The sequence below is a fragment of the Bactrocera dorsalis genome, chromosome 3 (genome assembly GCF_023373825.1).
Source record: "Bactrocera dorsalis isolate Fly_Bdor chromosome 3, ASM2337382v1, whole genome shotgun sequence".
NCBI lineage: Eukaryota > Metazoa > Arthropoda > Insecta > Diptera > Tephritidae > Bactrocera > Bactrocera dorsalis.
The window spans coordinates 58,591,165-58,612,037 of NC_064305.1; the positions used below are offsets into that span (position 1 = coordinate 58,591,165).

At 37.7% G+C, this 20,873-nt stretch overlaps 3 protein-coding genes across 3 annotated transcripts; all 3 read left to right on the plus strand.

Moving 5' to 3' along the window:
* The first annotated feature begins 863 nt into the window (after positions 1-863).
* Positions 864-1,476, plus strand: LOC125777298 (uncharacterized). The gene has a single exon (XM_049451739.1). The coding sequence runs from the start codon at positions 965-967 to the stop codon at positions 1,280-1,282; it is 318 nt and encodes a 105-aa protein (XP_049307696.1). The 5' UTR covers positions 864-964; the 3' UTR covers positions 1,283-1,476.
* Positions 1,477-7,452: 5,976 nt separating this feature from the next.
* On the plus strand, positions 7,453-8,208 carry LOC105228615 (uncharacterized). Its single transcript, XM_049452714.1, has one exon. The coding sequence runs from the start codon at positions 7,453-7,455 to the stop codon at positions 8,206-8,208; it is 756 nt and encodes a 251-aa protein (XP_049308671.1).
* A 5,031-nt stretch (positions 8,209-13,239) lies between these two features.
* On the plus strand, positions 13,240-14,101 carry LOC105228568 (uncharacterized). The gene has a single exon (XM_011208449.4). The coding sequence runs from the start codon at positions 13,437-13,439 to the stop codon at positions 13,908-13,910; it is 474 nt and encodes a 157-aa protein (XP_011206751.2). The 5' UTR covers positions 13,240-13,436; the 3' UTR covers positions 13,911-14,101.
* Positions 14,102-20,873: the final 6,772 nt, after the last annotated feature.

Genomic DNA, 20,873 nt, shown 5'->3' on the forward strand with positions numbered 1-20,873 from the left:
TCTACAAATCGTGAAAACAGTATTGAAAGCCATCAGGACCATCTAAATTAAAATGTTGTTTATCAATGAAGACAACTGAATGTCATTAAGTCGAGTGTCAGATTGAAAAGTCCTCGTCATGTATCATGAGCCGTTTTAATATCGAATATTATCCAGTTATCATTTTACTTACTACTGACAATTACAAAAACTAGTAATAGTATTACAAAAACTAGTAATAGTACAACAACAAGTGACTGAATTAATACCTTATAATTTGTCACCCTGAGTGTAGCTTAAAGCAAAATCCCACAAATATTTTGTCGTGCTTGCATTGACCATTTCTCAGAAATTACTGAGACGTTCAAGTAATATGCGCGCCATACGGATCACAAGGAGCATTAGTAAGTTATAACCGATCGTTTTCATTCATTAATAGACGTCAATTAAATGCGATTGTATAAGTTGTGTTGTTGACCTGGGCAGGTGATAGCGGTGATGCATCACTAAATAGAGAGCGAAAATCCGAGTCGCCTCAAATGAGAAGATGACACCGCTCAGCTGAGGTATTGGCAGTAAACAACAGACGCCCCCAAATCTAAAAGTTGTTTTCGCCGTTTGAGTTTTTGCTGCTGCAGTTGCATGATATGACAGTCTGTAACTTGCTAGGCGCATCTCATTACTTTTGCCTGTTCAATTTCGATGTCTATACTTGTATATTTTCTCTACAGAACAACAATCACGTTCGAGATTTCATTTCAAGTAAAGTACATTTCGCTGATTATTTATTTCATTTAGTTTATTAAATTGATTTGTTACCGTATATGCACATATATTGTATTGAGTGTTGTCAAATATCCACTGTAATTTTGTATATAAACGCAATGCGCTATTCCGAGTATAATCAAAAGGTTCGCAACTCTCCTAGAGTATCTTTCTTAACGAATACACAGAACCGTTCCTAAAACAAAATAATTCAGTGAAAATGCGTGCCTTCAGCGTTTGCTTAATACTGGTGCTGTTCATGGCGCTGCTGGTCGGCACTAGTGGTAATCCCGTCGGCGATAATGCTGTGCTCACTTTAGAGACAGCCGAACAACCGTTAACATTGTTCGATGTCGACGCGCAGCAAGGACATGAAAACGAAGGCGATCGCTTGGCGCGAGGCTACGGTGGCTACGGTGGCTACCGTGGTGGTTATGGTGGTTATCGTGGCGGTTATGGTGGATATCGTGGTGGATATGGTGGATACCGCGGTGGATTTGGTGGCTATGGCGGTCGTCGTGGTGGTTATTATGGTTAAGATGACAACAAATATACAAGACAAATATACATACATATGTATGTATATCTCTGATTTGAATTGTGAAATTAAAAATGTGATTTACGAAACTTCAAAAATAAAATTTAGACAATAACTTGTTGTGTTTTCTGTTAAAAAATAAATAAAATAAAAAAATGTATTCAACTTTAGTATCAGCTTATCCAATATTAAAATTTTGTTTAAGCATATATACATTTTAAAAGACCAAAGATTAAAAAATATATTTACTGCGTTAACAAAGACCTATAGTTTATAGTATGTACTCGGTTATGAATTTTAGAGGAAACGTTTATAATTTTGAAATGACATTAATTGATTAAAATAAAGCAAAAAGTGGGAAGCCCAAAAATTTTAAACGAGAAACTAAAATATCCTTCGCATAGCCAAATAATCCCATACAAGAAATTGATTCCAACCGTTCTTTTTGTAGGAAAAATTTTTGCTTAAAGTGATTCAATCTGAACAATTTCTTCGTCCTGTATAAAACTCTATGTGAAGTTTCGTGAAGATATCTCGTGTGAGCGTGACTTTGATTCTTGTGTTTGTATTTCAATTACTTGTGTAAGCTACAGTCGTCCAATATCGGCGGTTCCTATAATTGAACAGCCTCTTATGAAGAAAATTCGATGACTGAAATTGTTTACGCAAAGTGTCATTAAGAATTCTGTGTTTTCCACCGAAATTTGCCGATAACACTTAAACTTTTCTATAAAAGTACAAACCTTTTTGAAGCACATTTTTAAATTGGATATTAGGCTCCTACTTGTCGCTACTACACAACTTTATTATATATAAAGTATGGTTCACACGACCACAACATTATTTGAGCTGAGGTTGACTTAGCAGTACCACACTAGACAATCATCACAAGCAGTTATATAATCAGTGTATGTGAAGATCAGCTTTGATTCGGGCGAATCGATAAATAGTTCTTTCTTAGTTTGGCGCAACGATTTTTCTGATTTTGAACAAGTCGCCTAATTCTTTGAATATTGATCGGAAATTCTGAATACTTTTTTTCCTTAAATGCCCCTCATTTGTCGGAGCCGTAGTTGTCGTACAAATTAAGCGAGCAGGTTCAAATTCTTGTATAAAACACTTATTTATTTGACTACTGATCAAATCGAACCACTATACCTGTAACATATGGCTTGAGTAAAAAAATTTAATATGAAATTCAGTTAACAAAATATCAAATTCGACTTCTTTGCCAAAAATCAACATGTGTGTTCTAAAAATTTAATAAAAATTTAAATCAGAAATTCTCTCTAATTTTTGCTGCCTTTGTTCGATGTCGAATATGGGATATATGTATGGTTCAGTACTCAGTGCATAATTAAATAAAATTAAGAATTCGAATCTCTTTAAGTTGAGAATATTTCGTAAAAGTCATAGTCCGATTCCATTCATTTGCAATGTCAATCTGCATAAAAAATAGAAAATTTGCATTTAGTATTATTTTCATTTAAATGCTATTTGGACTGCCCGAAAGTATGCTACGAAAACCTACATAGCGCCTATTTTTTACTTCCACTCAGTATCTGCACAAGCTGTTTGCAAATATTAAATAACATGTAATAAATTTGCATTTTTTCCTTCCCATCACTACATAATTCATAGCGAATTCTCAAGTGATGGCAAGTTTGTGTCTTAAGTCTTCAGTTAATGACTTGATATTATGTTCTATACATCTCTGTGAATTTATTTCAACATTAATGGCGATAATATCATGTTCATTAGCTCACCAAATACCAATTTATTTCCAGTTTTAGTCGAATTAATAATATAAGTTATGAAAGTCGTGTGACATTAAACTAACGTAGATCGCGTCCGCACAATATTGATTGCGATAAGTTAAGTTAAGGTAACCAAAGAGTTGAAGGATTTGAGATTTAATGTTTTTCTTGAAATTTTGGACAAAGCATTGCATTAATACAATATTTAATATTATTTATAATTAACAGTATAGTATATACTTTCACACTATTTTTTAACACTGTTATTTGAATACGTTACAAAAATTTACATCGTAAAGAACATATGTACATATGTATTTATTCCAATTCCAAATTTCGTGAAATTACATTGTCTGTTCGAACCTTTGTAGAATAAAATGGCTACTGGATATCCCGGAATCCCGTTGAAGAACTGTCTTTATATGACAATATGGAAGCTTTCCCATCAGAATTGCTTTCGCAAAGTTAGCGACCGCTTTCCTATTGGAATGGGCGCTTGTTACAGAGGCTTTTTTTAGTACATACAACTGATTTCTGCGCAGAAGCAGATTATAGCATTTGTAACTACTTATCAGTACAGAATAAAAGTTATAGAAAAATGGAAAAATCTGAGTCTTGTCGAACACACCCATTCCCATATGTTGTGGGATGTTTTGATGGCATACATGTAAAAATCCTGCAGCCGTCGAAGGATAGTATTAGCTACTACAACCGAAAAGAAACACATTTCCTCCAGAATGCCATTTGCTTGATGATGCAGCTTATCGTTTAGAAACGTATCTGATGTTACCTTACAAGGACAATTTGTAGCTGCCTGTAGCCAACATCTCCTTTTCATATGAAGCTTCTTTTTCCAAAAAGTCCAAAACATTTCGAACTCGTATTCGTGTCGGAGGAGCATCAATGTACTCATTTGTTCGGGGAATCTGCTGACTCTGCATTTTCGTTCGTTACATCGTTAAGTAACGAGGACAAAAGAGTCTACATTACATTCCAGCACAGTTACATCACTCCGTAACCCATACACTTCATCCAGTTCATAGTAAAATCCCAACGACGTCGCCGCTTCACCTGAGGTGCTATTCCTCTTTTTGATACGTTTGTAAGTCACCATGAAGTTGAGGAAAACGGAAATTCTGGATCGGTGTCCTTAATTTTCTGCAAAATCCCCTGGCACAAGACCAAGCGCTTTTTCCTTTTTGCTTGAAAATCTGATTCCATGATCAGCCTAATTGTAATAAAAAGGTTTTTGAGCTCGTGTGTCCACTTCTTTGAAACTTGTACTATTGTAAAATTTGTAAAAAAAAATTAAAATGTATGCAAAGTCAGCCTTAGTATTCAATTCGTTTCCATGTCGCGAATAGCGTGTGCGTAGATTCTGAGCGGAAGTAAAAAACGCGCTATTTAGTTTTTCGTAGCATACTTTTAGGCAACACAATAAAAGCGATGAATTATTCTGAGATTCAAATTCTTAATTTCATTTAATTTTGTACTGAATACTGAATCAGACGTTTTATTTCCCATATTTGGAAAAGCGATATACATACATATAAATATGCCAGACTTTTATGGGTGTTTGGCAATCTGATAAAATTTTTTTCTCTAGTAATATGCTACTTTTACAATTGTCAAATGAAAAAGGTTTTTACACAAGAACTTGATTATGTTCGGTCAATTTGTACTGTAGCTATATCTTACAGTCGTCCGATAGCGGCAATTCCGACAAATGAATATTAGGGCGTAAAGAATGTGTGCAAAATTTCCGATTAATATTTTAAGAAATAAGTGATTAGTTCGCAAACTTAAAAAATGTTGCACTAATCTAAGAAAAAATATTTATGAATTCTTTCGGGTCAAATCTAATCTTCAGTGTATTGAGTGCGAACAGCTAAGCTAACCTAAACTCAAATATTTCTGTATTGATCGTGTGAATCATACTTATTTAGAAATTAAGTTGTACAATAGCGAGAATTCAAAGCCTAATATCCAAGAAAGCCCTGATAAAATCTATTTCATTACTGATATTTTTAGCTCAGAATTAAGACAATTAAATTTAAAAGAATTTGCTGGATACTGTTTTGTAATTCTCAAGCAAAGTAAATCTTATCAAGCAATTTCGGTGGAAGACCTTGGATTCTTGGATTACACTTTGTGTTTAATCATTATTAAGTTCAATATATGATTTTACTGAAATTTGTAAACTAATTAAGCCAGTACTATATAAAGAGCATATATTAAAGTAATAAATAAAATCATATCATAAAAATAAAGTGAAATTATTATCTAAGTTAAGTGATCTGTTGCTACTCACTTAAAAAAAGAATAGTTCCTATATTTTGAACAGGATCAAACCGATCAACCTCAAAACAAAGATTTTCACAAAGGTGTTGTTGTCCCCCTTAAATAACCTTAATATGACTCGAGTGTTCTTTATATCAAAAAATAACACTGTATGTAAGCTGATGGCCGATTACGATTTTTGATTTAGTTCTACGCATATGGCCGAAATAATCGTGTTAGCTTGCTTATTCGAAAACTTGCGATAACTAATATCTTGGAAAAGAGACGGAACAATAGAGGTCATTATGCATCTTACAATAAAGGAGAAAATCGAAAATGTAATGACAAAATTAACAAAACGAAAAAATCAAAATTTCACGTCTTCTTTTATTTATTACTACATATATAACGGGTGATTTTTTTGAGGTTAGGATTTTCATGCATTAGTATTTGACAGATCACGTGGGATTTCAGACATGGTGTCAAAGAGAAAGATGCTCAGTATGCTTTGACATTTCATCATGAATAGACTTACTAACGAGCAACGCTTGCAAATCATTGAATTTTATTACCAAAATCAGTGTTCGGTTCGAAATGTGTTTCGCGCGCGTGTTTTGTTCAGCGATGAGGCTCATTTCTGGTTGAATGGCTACGTAAATAAGCAAAATTGCCGCATTTGGGGTGAAGAGCAACCAGAAGCCGTTCAAGAACTGCCCATGCATCCCGAAAAATGCACTGTTTGGTGTGGTTTGTACGCTGGTGGAATCATTGGACCGCATTTTTTCAAAGATGCTGTTGGACGCAACGTTACGGTGAATGGCGATCGCTATCGTTCGATGCTAACAAACTTTTTGTTGCCAAAAATGGAAGAACTGAACTTGGTTGACATGTGGTTTCAACAAGATGGCGCTACATGCCACACAGCTCGCGATTCTATGGCCATTTTGAGGGAAAACTTCGGACAACAATTCATCTCAAGAAATGGACCCGTAAGTTGGCCACCAAGATCATGCGATTTAACGCCTTTAGACTATTTTTTGTGGGGCTACGTCAAGTCTAAAGTCTACAGAAATAAGCCAGCAACTATTCCAGCTTTGGAAGACAACATTTCCGAAGAAATTCGGGCTATTCCGGCCGAAATGCTCGAAAAAGTTGCCCAAAATTGGACTTTCCGAATGGACCACCTAAGACGCAGCCGCGGTCAACATTTAAATGAAATTATCTTCAAAAAGTAAATGTCATGAACCAATCTAACGTTTCAAATAAAGAACCGATGAGATTTTGCAAATTTTATGCGTTTTTTTTTAAAAAAAATTATCAAGCTCTTAAAAAATCACCCTATAGTATACATTCTACGAAACGCAGTAGTTGCTCTAATAATAGGTATATGCAAATCAGAGGCTATATAATTTGATGATTCTAATGCAGTTGCTTACAGCATCTTCTAGACGCCAAACTATAAAAATTCAGTTTCCGAAAATTAGGTCAATTCAACTTGCATCTGTTATTATAATAATAAAACCTGACAACAATAAAATTTCTTAAAATTGAAGACATTATTGCTCAGAAAGAAGTAGCACCGAGTTCTGTAAAGCCTAAACAGCAACAGATTCTACTCATAAAGAAAATTAAGATTACAAAACTGCAATAAAACCTTTTTATTGACTGCTTAAAAATTTATTTATTACCACTCTATTGGACAATGGAGGAAATAAAATTTGGTTTCAACAAGAGATGTCCCACAAAATGAGGGCCAAATCAATTGGCACCTTGTTGCCGCGTCCATTAGACGTGAGGTGTGAATTGTTTATAAAACGATTACAAAACTTTTCGTTTTCTAGCATTGAGAAGCAAAGCACACCACGTAAGCAGCTTTTTAAGTACGGCTGGAAGAAAGAAGTGCACGATGAATACACAGAAGAATGGAAGAAAATATTTCACTTTTATTACCGCTTAGTTTCACTCGATAAAAATGGGATTAACAGCAGGCGATGCAAAGAGTGGGCTCGAAGAAAGTTTTACAACCGAAAAGTCGAAAGAAATGTAAGCAAAGAGCTCTTTGAGCACAATAAATAGCCAAAACGCTGCCGAAGCTTAGCACAGTAAACGTTACGTAGCCTTGAAGAAAGCAACATGCAGCAAAACCAGAAGATTGCAGTTTTACTCCTTTGTATCGGTGTTTTGACACTAAATCACTGTTGTGAGGCTAAACCAGCCGACGAGCGTGCTACGCGTCAGACCAAAGAACCGCACAGCGATGGCGCAACGCAAGCGGAGGTGAAAACTTTAAGTGGTCCGCTACTGAATGGCGCAGCACAAGTCTTGACTCAACCACAAGGATTGGCTGGTTTCGGTGGAGTTGTTGGCCTCATGCCATACCCGCGCTATGGCGGACTTGCTTATGGCGGCAGTGGTTATACCGGCGCACCGGGTATGGGTTTATTAGGTCTTCCATTAAGTGGCAGCGCGCCTGGCGTTCCAGCTGGTGCTAATGGAGCCTTGCCTGGCGTGAACACACTACAGCTGGGAAATCTTGCTGGTTTGAACTATCCAGCCACAGGCAACTATGTGGGCAACAACTTGCCACCTTACCCATTCAATGGACCCGATATGTACGCCAACTATATGTTCGGCGCTTTACCTCAACTGCAAAACAATTTCGGACCAACGGTAGCCGGCGCCAATAGCTTGGATAATCTCGTGAATATGGCCAATCTCCAAGGTGTTACTGGCAACGGCAATCAGTTGCCGCCACCAACGCAAACGCCGCTACAAGGACAAGCTTCCCAGCTGCAGCCGCAGCTAAGCGCAGCATATCCCTTCCCGTCGGGAATTTTCGGACAAATGGGTGGTTATGGACAGGGTTTCCAAGGCTATCCACTATTGTAGGGAAGTCGAAGTGCGACGTAGAAAATTCGCATAAAATGTGAATGAGCTTAGGGCAGACTGCTTATGAAGAAATCATAACATCCGTCTACTATTTAATTTATTTATGAAACCTTAGTTTTATTTTCCAGACTTTTTATACGCAAAATAATTTATTTATAATCAAATATAATATCATTTGTACAACACAACTGTCTTTAAAGTTTACCAAACATCCAAACCAAACTAGCCACTTTGATAAGCTCCACCGCCGCCTACTGGTCGGCCAGCGCTCGCCAACGCACCGCCTGGTCCCACGCGATAAAGCGTATTCGCCTGCGGACGTCCAGCCACATTTTTGTACACCGCCTGCGGATGATTGGCTGAGTATGCGCCGCTGGGTCCAGCACCGGCAGCGCCTAAGGCATTCACGACGAAATCACTACCCGGCGATGGACGCCCGCCATACTTGAAGCCACCAATGCCGCTGTGCGGCCGGTTGGCGATGGCGCCACCGGCGGGTGCATAGGCCAGGCGCACATTTCCACTGCCATTGCCACTCACTTTAACATTACCGCTGCCATAACTATTTCCGCTGCTGCTTATGCCACCGCCATTAGCGCTGACGCCGCTATGATTGCTGCTGCTGTAGGCGAGATTAGGGCGATACCCGCCTGAGGTGCCATAGCGTCCTGCTTGGCGTATGTAGCGTCGCTGGAAGACAGCTGCGCGTGCTTCTAAAATAGGCAGCAGCAGAAACACCAAATAAATTAACTTCATTTTATTGCCGAATATGTGGTAACAACAACAAATATGTTGCAAGTGTTGCGAATGTGGACGCAGCGCGTACTGTTGGCTTTGTGGCATGTTGCAAGCGCTTTTATACTCTGCCGGATTCTTCTGCAGTCTAACAGGATTCGTCACCTTACCACCAGCGCATCAGTTGACCTACATATTTTGCCACACCAATAACATGTTGCAAGCTTGATATTTGCCTGTGGCGCTCTGCGCTTCTTGTCTGTCTAGTTTTAGCCAATTTCTACACTGTCTTATATAATTCAAAGCCCACATCAACGGGAATGTCAATGGCAATGTTGAATTTGCCTAACAACAACAACAGCAACACAATGTTGCGTATGTTGCTTGCATATATTAATGCATATTGCATGATCCGGCGCCTGCTTCATGCACCCAGCCGAGTTCAGCTCTTATAATTTGCATCTTGCAATGCAACCAGTTTGAAATTTCACTGTTATTTAACAACTCATTCCATCTTAAACGGGAAATTTCTAACGTTCAGAGTGACAAACTTGTTTTCGAATTCTTTGCCCCAGTGCATGTGGCTAGTAATGGGTACCTTAATATTGTTCGTTACAAATTGTTTTCATCAGCTTTTATTAGTACGACGGCACGAAGTTTATTGGCTCTGTTACTTCTTTCGGACTTAGAACTGCTATCTTTTTCAAAAAAAAGAAAAGAGAAAATATGTTAAACAAATCTTCACCTTCCACCAATTAAGTACGCTTTTCCATCTTAGGACTTCAGTTTATACTATTAAACCCATTACTCTTAGTTGTAAATGACTTTTAATCTAGCACTTTATTCACTACAAGAAAAATAACTCCAAAACCCCTCCCATGAATTGACCATTAGTAAGATCCGATACTGCTTTTGAGAACCACTTACTTAACTCAAAAGGGTTTCCCCGGAACGGTCGGTTGATATTACTTGAAAATTTGGCAAAAAAACTCACAAAGAATCAATGCAGTGGGTGACGGTGCATTATCGTGATGCAAAACCAAAATTTATCGGCCCACAATTACGACCTCATTTACGAATAGTTTTTTTTGCAAACGACGCACAATACTCAAATAATACTCCTTGTTGATAAAACTGAAAAAAATTGTCAACATAACCTTGAATTTTGACCTACTTTGACGTGTTTTTTGGCTTCGGCTCGCCTTTGCCCCGATTTCCGGCTGACTGATCGTCTGTTTTCGGATCGTAAGCTTAGATTCAAGACTCATCGTCAATAATAGTGCGTTTCATGGCATTCTGGTAGTCGGAAAACATTAATACACAGACGTTAGCGTGACGCTGTTTTTTCACTTTTCTTAGGTCCAAAAGATATTTCAAATGGTTTTAACTGATCCACCTGATATTCCAACGATGACAATAAAATCTCTGACAATATATTGCTGATTTTCTAGCCCCAATTCCTTCATTTTGTTGACGTGTTGATGTTTGTAGTAATCAAAAACACTTGCTCGTAACAAACAATTATCACCGAAGTCTTTTCCAACATTCTGAAAGCTTCGACACCAGAAATTTGATTCCGCACACAAAACTTAAACATTTTATGTGACATTTGGAGCTGAAAAAATATATTTCGACGAATTGATTTTCGCGAAATTTTAGTTAAAAAGTCTTACTACTTTGTGCCCACAGTATTATATGAATCAATTCACTTATGAATCTATTCTCTGTCTAAGATCTCAATTATTTCGAGATCTAAGTTATGCTTAGTTTCTTTTGTAATATTAGATGATTAGAGTTGCGGGCAGGATATTATCTAGGCCTTCTTTTGTGGTGCCACTGTCTTAAATACTACCTTGCGCACCCTTAAGCCGTGGTAGAAAACTATGGGGCACCTGGTCGTGGCCCATCAAAAACTAAAAGATATTTCTTAACTAATTATATGTTAAAATACATTTTCCTCACATACATAGAAGTAAAAAAAATATTTTGTTGTAGAACTTTGAGATTCAGTCCGTTATATTTAAAGATTTTCTTAGGTTAGAACGATTTTGTTCTATAACCGTGAACTTTGAAGCTCTTGAGTGAAGTTGAAAGCCTTTATTTTTTCTTTACCGAAGTTATTGAGAAATAATGTGTAGAAATGGTACTGCCATAAATAATTTTTGGCTGAGCTTTCTATGTAAAGTCGCAAACTATGGAACTTTCTAGAGTCACTTCGATGCTGAGGCGAATTCTCAAACTTTTAGTTTGCTGCTCAAAAATATTCTGACTCCTAGAACATGGCTATAATTTCATCTGGCTCTAATTTCCTGTTTACTTTTAGCTTATAGAAAAAATCGGTTAATTTACTATAACAGAGAAGCTTTATAAAATATATAAACGGCGCTATCAGCCAGTCACAAAAAAGGATTTCATGAAAGCGAAAATACATATATACAAATATGTAACCGATTTCAAGTACTTAACTTTTAACGAAAGCTTAAGTCGAACTGATATTCTTAGATTTGATAGTAGATGATAAGTTTTAGTGTATAGTCTTCTTCGCTGTGAGCCTCTCTCTACCAGCGTTAGCAGAACAAGATCGAATCAAAAGCTTCTATTAATTTGCGAAATATTTTGAAGCCTTTCGAACTTTCTTCATTTGCAAAATTTGTACTGTATCAGTTTCACTTTGATTCATATGTACTTTGTAATCTCCTTCTTACTCACACATACTAATAATACTATATAAAAAAACGGTTAATGATTTTAATTTAATTTACACTTTTTAATCGCAGATTTAACCCCTTTCTTTACCAAGCGCCTTTATAACTTCTCCAATTAAATTTGCTGCATGGATATGCTCGAGTTGCTGTAAAATAAGCAAGCTCTGTAATCATTTTTCGATCAACTTGGGTGTAAGACCTTTGCAGTTTCATGCGAAAAACGGTAGATCGGAAATGTACAAACTTCCTACTGGCACTCGATAACTCGATAGAACAAACTATAGGAACATGATTGGAATACATACCGGTATCAGTATGGTGGCGGCACACACCTGAAGAATGGAGCTGTCAGATGTCGAAGAATTCAGAATATATCAAGAGCAGGGAGGTATCTTTTCCACAGCTGCTGTTTCTTTTTCTTTGGGAAATTTTTCACGTGGCGGGTCCTAAACCCAACGCACAACCGTGGGAAGGGGTGGTACCGCTTCATATTTTAATTCCCCAGAAGAACCTTGGTCTAAGACCAGAAGTCGTGAACTGCTTGAAGCATGTGTGAAAGAATCATTTCTAACTAGTGTATGGCACTCAATGAACTTTCCTCACTTGCGTGAACTTCTACACATGACTCTGCTACTTCGGACTGAGTAGGCAATTGAGAAGTTATTCCGCCTTAATGAACCAACAAATTTTTTTCAGTGTAGTCATCACACTCTGCGGAACTGACGTTGCCATAGAATGTGCGATAATCCATTAAAGACGTCATATTTCGAACTAACTTGTCTGCCATTTGACACTCATGAGTCTGCTGGCTGGTGACACCGGTTTGCTGAGCTGCTAATTGCAGCTAACCGAAACCACTTCAACCGCTGTTGCTAGTGCCGGTCAGCGGAGTCCACGGAGCACATTTGGCGATAAAATCGAGTGCAGCGGAATGTGAAGAGGTTTCTTTTCGAAAACAGCAACTACAACTGATAGCAGTAGACTTAGATTTTGAATTGATGGTTGCAATTGGTGTGCGAAGAAGCGGATCTCCTTCTCTTAATGTACTCATATAGAGCCAAAAATATTTTGTGCTACTGTGAGACATTAGCACAGTTACGTGATCTATTCAACGTGCGTCTGCGCCAGGATAAGGATTAGATTGCCGCGCTGCTCAAATAACTAAATCCAAATAGAAAAGGTCATAAATCTCCAAACACAACACTGTGACGCACACAGCTGTCGCTCAATCGGGTATCTTTACGACTATTTGACTATTGCAATGTTCTAACGACGCAATAACTGCGCGCCGTGGTCGTGTGTAGGCACTTACCTGCCTTAAGGTGCAATAAAATATGTGTGAGAAAAGAACAGCGCATGCGCACGCGCAGGTAGTTAGAACATGACGAAAGCAAATAGCACTGTAAAGTAAATAGAACAGCAGGGTTTTGGAGAAATCCATAAACATTTATAATCTATTTCCAATACATTTGTAGCCAGTAAGACCGGAATTTTCATTAACTCCCTTGGCACAGCAGTACATACATACATACAGACACATGCGTATGGCAGCTGTTGAATGAAAACATATATAAGAATACTCGACGGCAGTTGAAATGTAACAGTTTCCCACAAAACCGCAAGACAAGCGCATGGTTTCTTAACAACAAAAATTATTCCAAAAGGCGTCAGACTCAAACATTTCAAGCAAAAATCAAAAATTAATCAAAAATCGTTAGCAATTTGTCGTGTGTTCGCGCTAAAGTTCTAACGAAATTCGCGTCGTCACTCGTTTTGCATTAATTAGCGATGTCATACGAATTAAAGTGCACGCTTGTGATATTTGTTGTTGTGTTTTGCTGTAATTACATCGCCTCGGGTGCGGCATATCCCTGGCAAGCCGATCATGAGGGTTATGACGCCAGCTTGGATCCGGTCATTTGGTCACGCGCCTTCGTCAAAGACAATATACGTCGACCCCGACAATTTGCGACATTTCCCGCAGCGGCCGGTGAAAATAATGAAGTCCAATTGAATAATCGCTTTTATGAATTCCAACAACGCTTCATCGACTCGAATCGTGCAGCAAGCGGTATTTTGCGCGATGAAAAGCGTCGTGCGGAAAGTTCGGCTCATTTTGGCGCACGTCGCACTGGCGCATTGACAGCGGAAAACGACTGGAACGCAATTGCGCATACAGAGTACAGATCGAGAAATAACCGCAAGTCGACTCTGAATCGTTCGAAAACGCAAGCTAGGAGAAAACGCAATCAAATACGTTAAATAATTAACGGAATATAGTGTAGGCATGTTTGTATGAGTTATGTTGTAGTGATTATCAAATATTTGTATTGATTAAGCGGTAGTTAGTTTGTTATAAGAATAATTATTGTGTCAATAATTGTAACTATTTATTGTACGAAATTTAAATATGAAATCTAAATGTAAATGCTAAAACTTAAGTATATTTTTTTGTATAAACTAATTAGAAAATTTATGCGAATAATTGTTTATTTAAACAATTTTATTCATAAAATACACGACTTCATTCCATAAGATACACATAATTATTGCTTTTTGACTCTTACTATGAAGTATTATGATGTATTTGAAAGATTATTTTATTAAGCATTTTTGCACAAATGTTGGTAGAAGCTTAGGGTTATTCCTAACTCCAATTGTAACTTACGAGCCGGAAAAAAACACACCAAAGCCGTACAAATATCAGGGTGGTGATCGTTGATTTTTTCGATATTCCTGGTTTGGTGTATCATCAATTTGTTCTGGAGGGACAAACGGTCAATAAAGTGTTCTGTTTTACCGTATTGACGCGTCTGCATCAGAGCATCCATCAAAAACGGCGGAATTGTGGACTAACAATTCATAGATTTTCCGCGATGATAATACACCATCGAATCGAGTGTTGATTATGATCGAATGCGAAAAACCAAAAAAGCAATGTATACCATCAATCAACCATCGTATTCACCAGATTAGTTTGATTTTTTCTTGCTCTCCAAGCAGAGTTTGCCGCTCCGTGGAATTCATGAAGGCCATCTCAAAAAGTGCTTATGAAAAGTGTTACAAGGACTGGTAAATCGTTGGCATAAGTGTATTACATCTGGTGGAGATTGCTTCGAAGGCGACAAAATAAATATTGATGAATTATTAAATATTTTGTGTTTTAGTACAATTCCCAATTTTTTTGTCACCGGGTTGATTTTATCATTGCAGATATTGAGAGAGAAAAAAACTTGATCGTGCGGTAAATAAATAATGTTGGCTGTAACCGAACATTTTATACTCTTGCAACTTGCAAGGATCAAAGCCGGCTAAATACCTTTAAGTGTTAGCAATACTAAAAAATGTAGGAAAGTGTTCAACTTCATTGCTCGATGAAATCGTTAATGAATACAATTAAATTTGGTGTAGCCTCCCTTAATTTTATTACTTTATGTTACTTCCCGTCTGGTTAAAATATACTAAAATCATTGGGGACAGAGAAATGGATTTTCAAGCAATTTAATAAACAAATAAGCATACCTTATATATATGTATATGGAGTAAAGTCAGCTATATATGATATATGTACCTTTTTTGATAGCCGTGGAATCGTCCACAAAGAATTCGTTCCACCGGGAAAAACTGTGAATCAAGTCTACTATTGCCAAGTACTCGAAAGATTGCGAAAACGAGTCAACACGGCGCGCAGACATCGGTCGTAACTGGATCCTTCATCACGACAACGCGCCGTGCCACACCGCCCTCAGCGTGTACCAGTACTTGGCCTCTAAAGGGATCGCCGTGTTGCAACAGCCGCCCGACATGTCACCCTATGACTTTTTTTTTGTTTCTTAAAACAAAATCGGTGGTTAAAAGAAACCATTTTGAGTCGATTACGGACATCCAGGCGGCCGTGGCGAGGGTACTCGCGGGCATCCCAGTCGAAGCGTTCCAAAAATGTTACGAAGCATGGAAAACGCGCTGGAAACGCTGTATAGCTGCCCAAGTGGACTACTTTTGTTTGGGGATGGCAAAGTTGTAGAATAATTTTCAAATATACGGTTTTTATGGAATCAGTCTCATTACTTAATTGTCATACCTCGTATATATTGAATATTTAGACACAATTAAACTATTACTTTATTCTCTAATATACAATATCTCTTTCTAATGAAATGAATTCACACACGCGAATGTACATATAACTAAATGAGATTAGAAACAGACAGACATGGCAGGCAGTCTAGTTAGTCATGTCCAATAGACCGTTAGACTATACTATGTATAATAGAAATAATTTTATCTTAGTAGCATGGTGAATTGTAATGAAAACCTTTTATTTCGAAAATTCAGGACAGTACTGAACACCCCAGGCCCTATTATAAAACTGGACTATTTTCGGATTATTTTATGATAATAAGCTAACTAAATAATTAAAATTGTATTTTTTTTCTTCATTTAAACGCGAGATTTATATATATATTTACGTAATATTTTTTTCTTTTAATTTTAGATGTACCAATAATAAAATGGATGGTAAAAATTATTTTTGGTTTTTTTACAATAAAATTCAAAAAAACCTTAACTTATAATACAAAAAAACAAAAGTTAGGAATATCATTTTATTTTAATAATAAATTGCTGATATTATTTTCACAATTTCATATTTTTCAACTCAAAGCAGTGAATTGAATGCTTTGAAACGTGGATAACATTTCATTGAAAAATTGGGGCAGCTCTCGAAAATTGGGAAAACTCACGAAGAATCAATGGGTATGCAGCGATGCATTATCGTAGTGCAAACTCGACGCTATTTTCAAAAAAAGAGTGATTTGGAACCAATTACGCTTTCACTTTCCTCAGGTACAAATGATCTTTCAAAATGGTTGTCACTGAACCTTCGAATATTCCAAAGCTACTAGTAAGATCTGTGACCTTTTCGTAGTTGTCGATTCTCTGGCTTCAACTTCTTAATTTTATTGAGGTGTTAATCACCAATTGATGTTGATGGCCGTCCTCAACGTAGTTCGTTATCAACGCGTTCACGCTCTTTGAATAATATTATCTTTGAATAATTTTTAGTAAACAAAAACACTTACTCCATCCTTCCATCATTAATTGATTCCGCACTCAAAATTTAATTGAATTTCTTTATTAAATAATTTCACTCATCGTAAAAATTGCCAATGCAATTTATATACTTCGGAAAGACAAGCGTGTACTAAACACTAATGCTTATATTTTCTGTGACATTTGGCACAGATGTCCATATCAAACTTATATTGGGTTGTCAAAAAAGTCTTGCGGTATTTTCGCTAGTTGGCGCTGAAAGCGCGTAGTTCTAGTTTTTATTCGCCGCAACGGGTCACGCTATACCTTTTTGGAAAGCTCATTTCACGTTCGTTTCTTTCTTTTAAGTCGTTCGTGAGTTATAGCGTCGCAAACATGGAGCAAAATAAAGAGAAAATACGGCATATTTTACAGTAATACTACGATAAAGGCAAAAATGCATCTCAAGCCGCCAATAAAATTTGTGCAGTTTATGGACCCGATACAGTTTCCATTTCCACCGCACAACGATGGTTTCAACGTTTTCGTTCTGGTGTAGAGGTGGTTGAAGATGCGCCACGCTCCGGAAGGCCTGTCGTCGAAAATTGCGATGAAATCGCTGAGTTGGTCGAAAGAGACCGACATAGTAGTCATAAACCGTTATAAACCACTGAAGAATCTTGTAGTCACTAAGAAGCTCGATGTATGGGTGCCACACGAATTTAATTCAATAAAAATACCGCAAGACTTTTTTTGACAATCCCAATAATAATTACTACTAAGGTTTATATAAAAATGAACTTAAGCTTAAGGATGGAACAGTAAGCATTCATGCGAATCCAATCAAAAATTGAGCATTGCCGAATGTCGATGTAAAATCTGACACATTTGCTTAGTAACGAATATTCATTGCATATGTAACATTTTTCTAAGAATTTTGCAGAGAGATTGCGACCTATTCATACAAATTGCGACAAATCTTTTTACGAACTTTTGACACTCCGCATTGAAAAAAATGCAATAAATAGTTGCGAATTGCGTTTAAAATTAGCAAGCCTCATGAATAAAGCATATTCACTCAAGGTCACGTGTACTTCATCAACCACTAACTACATAAAAGAACTGACATGTGCCTATTCATCTGAAAAATCTCAGGGAGTGATGATTTATTACAAAGAAAAATAATGTTATTGATTATGCGTGGCTAGCAAAGTCAATAAATTGGCACTAAATAAAATGAACTTCACCTGAAAATCACAACGAACGCTCAATAACAGTTTGATAATCGTGTTAACCGGCGAGAAACTGCGATAAGTATAACAACAATAAGTACGCGGGCGTAATTGTGAAATGAACAGTGCATAAATGATATCGAAACACACTCAAAAGCAAGCGCCATTTGCGCTCAATTTGATCAGCAACTCAAACGCTGAGCCGAGTGAGCAAATGTTGGTCTGTTGCCAACACCCTGGAAACAGGCAAATCTGATCAATGAGCGCTGGACTGGGAATTTGTAAATGGCTACAGTTATGGTTTGTTTGCTGCGTCAATGAATGAAAGTAAATCTTCTGCTTTTTCGACCACGCTCGAACATTTTTGCTGCCCGTGCGTCCGCAAATATTTGGCTTGGTAATTATCACCCGAGTTTGGCCGCAACGCACGTGGTGCCACGATTCGCTCCGACAGCCAGCAGCATGGATTCCATGGATAGAAATGTTGGCGTGGCTACTATGCAAATAGGCACAGCATATTTACCATACACATCTACTTAAGTACTTATGTATTATGTTTGAGTACTTCTGCCGGTAGGTAACAATGGTCGGGAAATGATCTAGGAAAGTAATTGCTCAGAAAATACGACAGCAGCGAGCAGCAAAAGTGCCATATAAAAGCCATCACGCACTTTTTGAGCAACAAAACTGCATACGACACCGGTGATAAAGGGTCTTGAACGCGCGCAACCAACCCGAACTCGTAACGTTTAGTGAAATAATATTATATAACACAAAGTGAACGCTTTAGAAAAATCTACAAAATGAAATCAGTAACAATTTACGCGCTTCTTGTGGTATTTTTCGCCTGCCTCGCCGGTCAAACGCGTGCTGTGCCTGTCGCAGTAGTGGAAATGCCAGTTGTGGAGGTGGCTGATGTAGCAGAAACGGCGCCGCTTAGCTTGCTAGATATTGAAAATGCGGATCAATCTGCAGTGGATGCGACGGATAACGATGGAAAGGCGCGTTCGGCACGCGGTTTGGGTTTGCTTCTTGGCGGTGGTCACGGTTTTGGTGGTAATTTATTCGGTGGTTGGGGTGGACTCGGCGGACTTGGTGGCCTTAAGAGCTTCGGCGGCCTTGGTGGATTCGGTGGACTGGGCGGTTTGAAGGGCTTAGGAGGCGGCTTTGGTGGCGGCTTTAAACCTTTCTTCGGCAAAATATGGTAAAAGAGCCGTAAGCGAAGGCAGCAATAACTTCTGCAGCAAACTGATTTGAGTGCAAACATCTTATTTAGTATCCCAGTGAAACCCGACTTAGTAATAGTTAAAATAATTTTTATATGTACATATGTGTATGAAATATACTGTAGTAAAATGTTATAAAATTTCGAAAATTTCGTTTTAATTGATTTAGTACCTACTTCCTTAAATATATGGATTAATTAACACTAGCATTTTTTTCAGGGTGACAAGCAGGGCAGAGATCCACTGAATGTTATTAAGATTTGCGCTATTGACCCTTGCTTTGAGCCATATTTAGTCAAACAAAATGAGACTGTCGATGTTGACTGATTCTCATGTCTGCCTTGCTGATTGCAATAAAATTGCTTGCCATGCCCCACTAATTTATCATAGAATTAAGTTAGAGTAACAAAATTTCCCTGGAAGTCTGATTTCAATAAGTGGTGACATTCGACTCCCTGGCCTTTTTTTGTGGAAATAGTTAAGAATATAGGTCCAGGATGCTTAAAAACGTAATGTAAAAAACAAATATTTCTGTTAAGGCCAAAAGAGAATCTTCAAATTTGGCGAAGGCTATTGACCTAACCAATGGAACAGTCTCTGAAGAAATTCAGATCGAGTTATTAAAACTGCCATGTTGTCATGACTCTTGGTACACATGTTCAGTTTCTTAGGCTTTCCAGTTGACTTTAAACAGTTTACTTAGATGAATATGTCTAGTAGTACTATGAGCAAAAAAGAGTAAGACTTTGTTCATAAATTTGAAATTTTTAATTTATTCTTCTAAATATATGTCGTCACCGTCACAGTAATCCTTCTTTGCCCAAATACACTTGTGCCGAAGATTTTCGAATCTTCGAAACAGTTGTTAAGGGCGATTTCCGGAATAGCCTTGACGAATAACGCACAAAGAGTCATCGTGATGCAAAAATCAAGAGTTATTGGCTCATAATTCCGATTTCTTTTTACGAATAGCTTCAGGTAAACTCAAATACTTAGTATTTCATGTAAACTGTTTGGCCGTTCGAATCGAAAAACTGTCAACATAACCTTAATTTTTGATCTGCCAAGACCTGTTTTTTTCAGTTTTGGCTCACTTTTGCCAGGATATTCGTTCGATTGACCCAAAACTCTTCGCCAATAATAATACGTTTCGTGACTGAACAGGGTATATTAAGTTTGTCACGAAATTTGTTACACCCAGAAGGAAGCGTCGGACACCTATAAAGTATATATATACATAAATGATGAGTATGTTGGGCTGAGTCGTGAGTAGCCATGCCCATCTGTCTGTCCGTCTGTCTGTATATACGAGGGGTCTTTAAGAAGTATCGCGAATCGTAACTGACAGTTTTCTTCGATTGCAGGGGCGTGGTGCATCATGAGTTCTTGCCACAGGGAAGAACGGTCAATAAGGAATATTACCTGCAAGTTATGCGCAATTTGCGCGAAGCAATCCGCCAGAAACGCCCGGATTTGTGGAAGAACAAAAATTGGCTTTTGCACCACGATAACGCCCCTGCTCACACACATTGTTGCTTGTGCGCGACTTTTTGGCCAAAAACTAATGATGCCGCATCCACCGTATTTCACAGATCTGGCCCCCTGTGACTTTTTCTTGTTCCCTAAACTGAAGAGGCCCATGAAAGGACGACGTTGCGCTTCTATTGACGAGATAAAGACGGCATCGAAGGAGGAGCAAAAGAAGATAAAAAAAATGATTTTTTGAAGTGCTTCGA

Coding starts and splice junctions, on each gene's coding strand:
- LOC105228568 (XM_011208449.4), top strand. CDS start 13,437: ATGTCATACGAATTAAAGTGCACGCTTGTGATATTTGTTGTTGTGTTT.
- LOC125777298 (XM_049451739.1), top strand. CDS start 965: ATGCGTGCCTTCAGCGTTTGCTTAATACTGGTGCTGTTCATGGCGCTG.
- LOC105228615 (XM_049452714.1), top strand. CDS start 7,453: ATGCAGCAAAACCAGAAGATTGCAGTTTTACTCCTTTGTATCGGTGTT.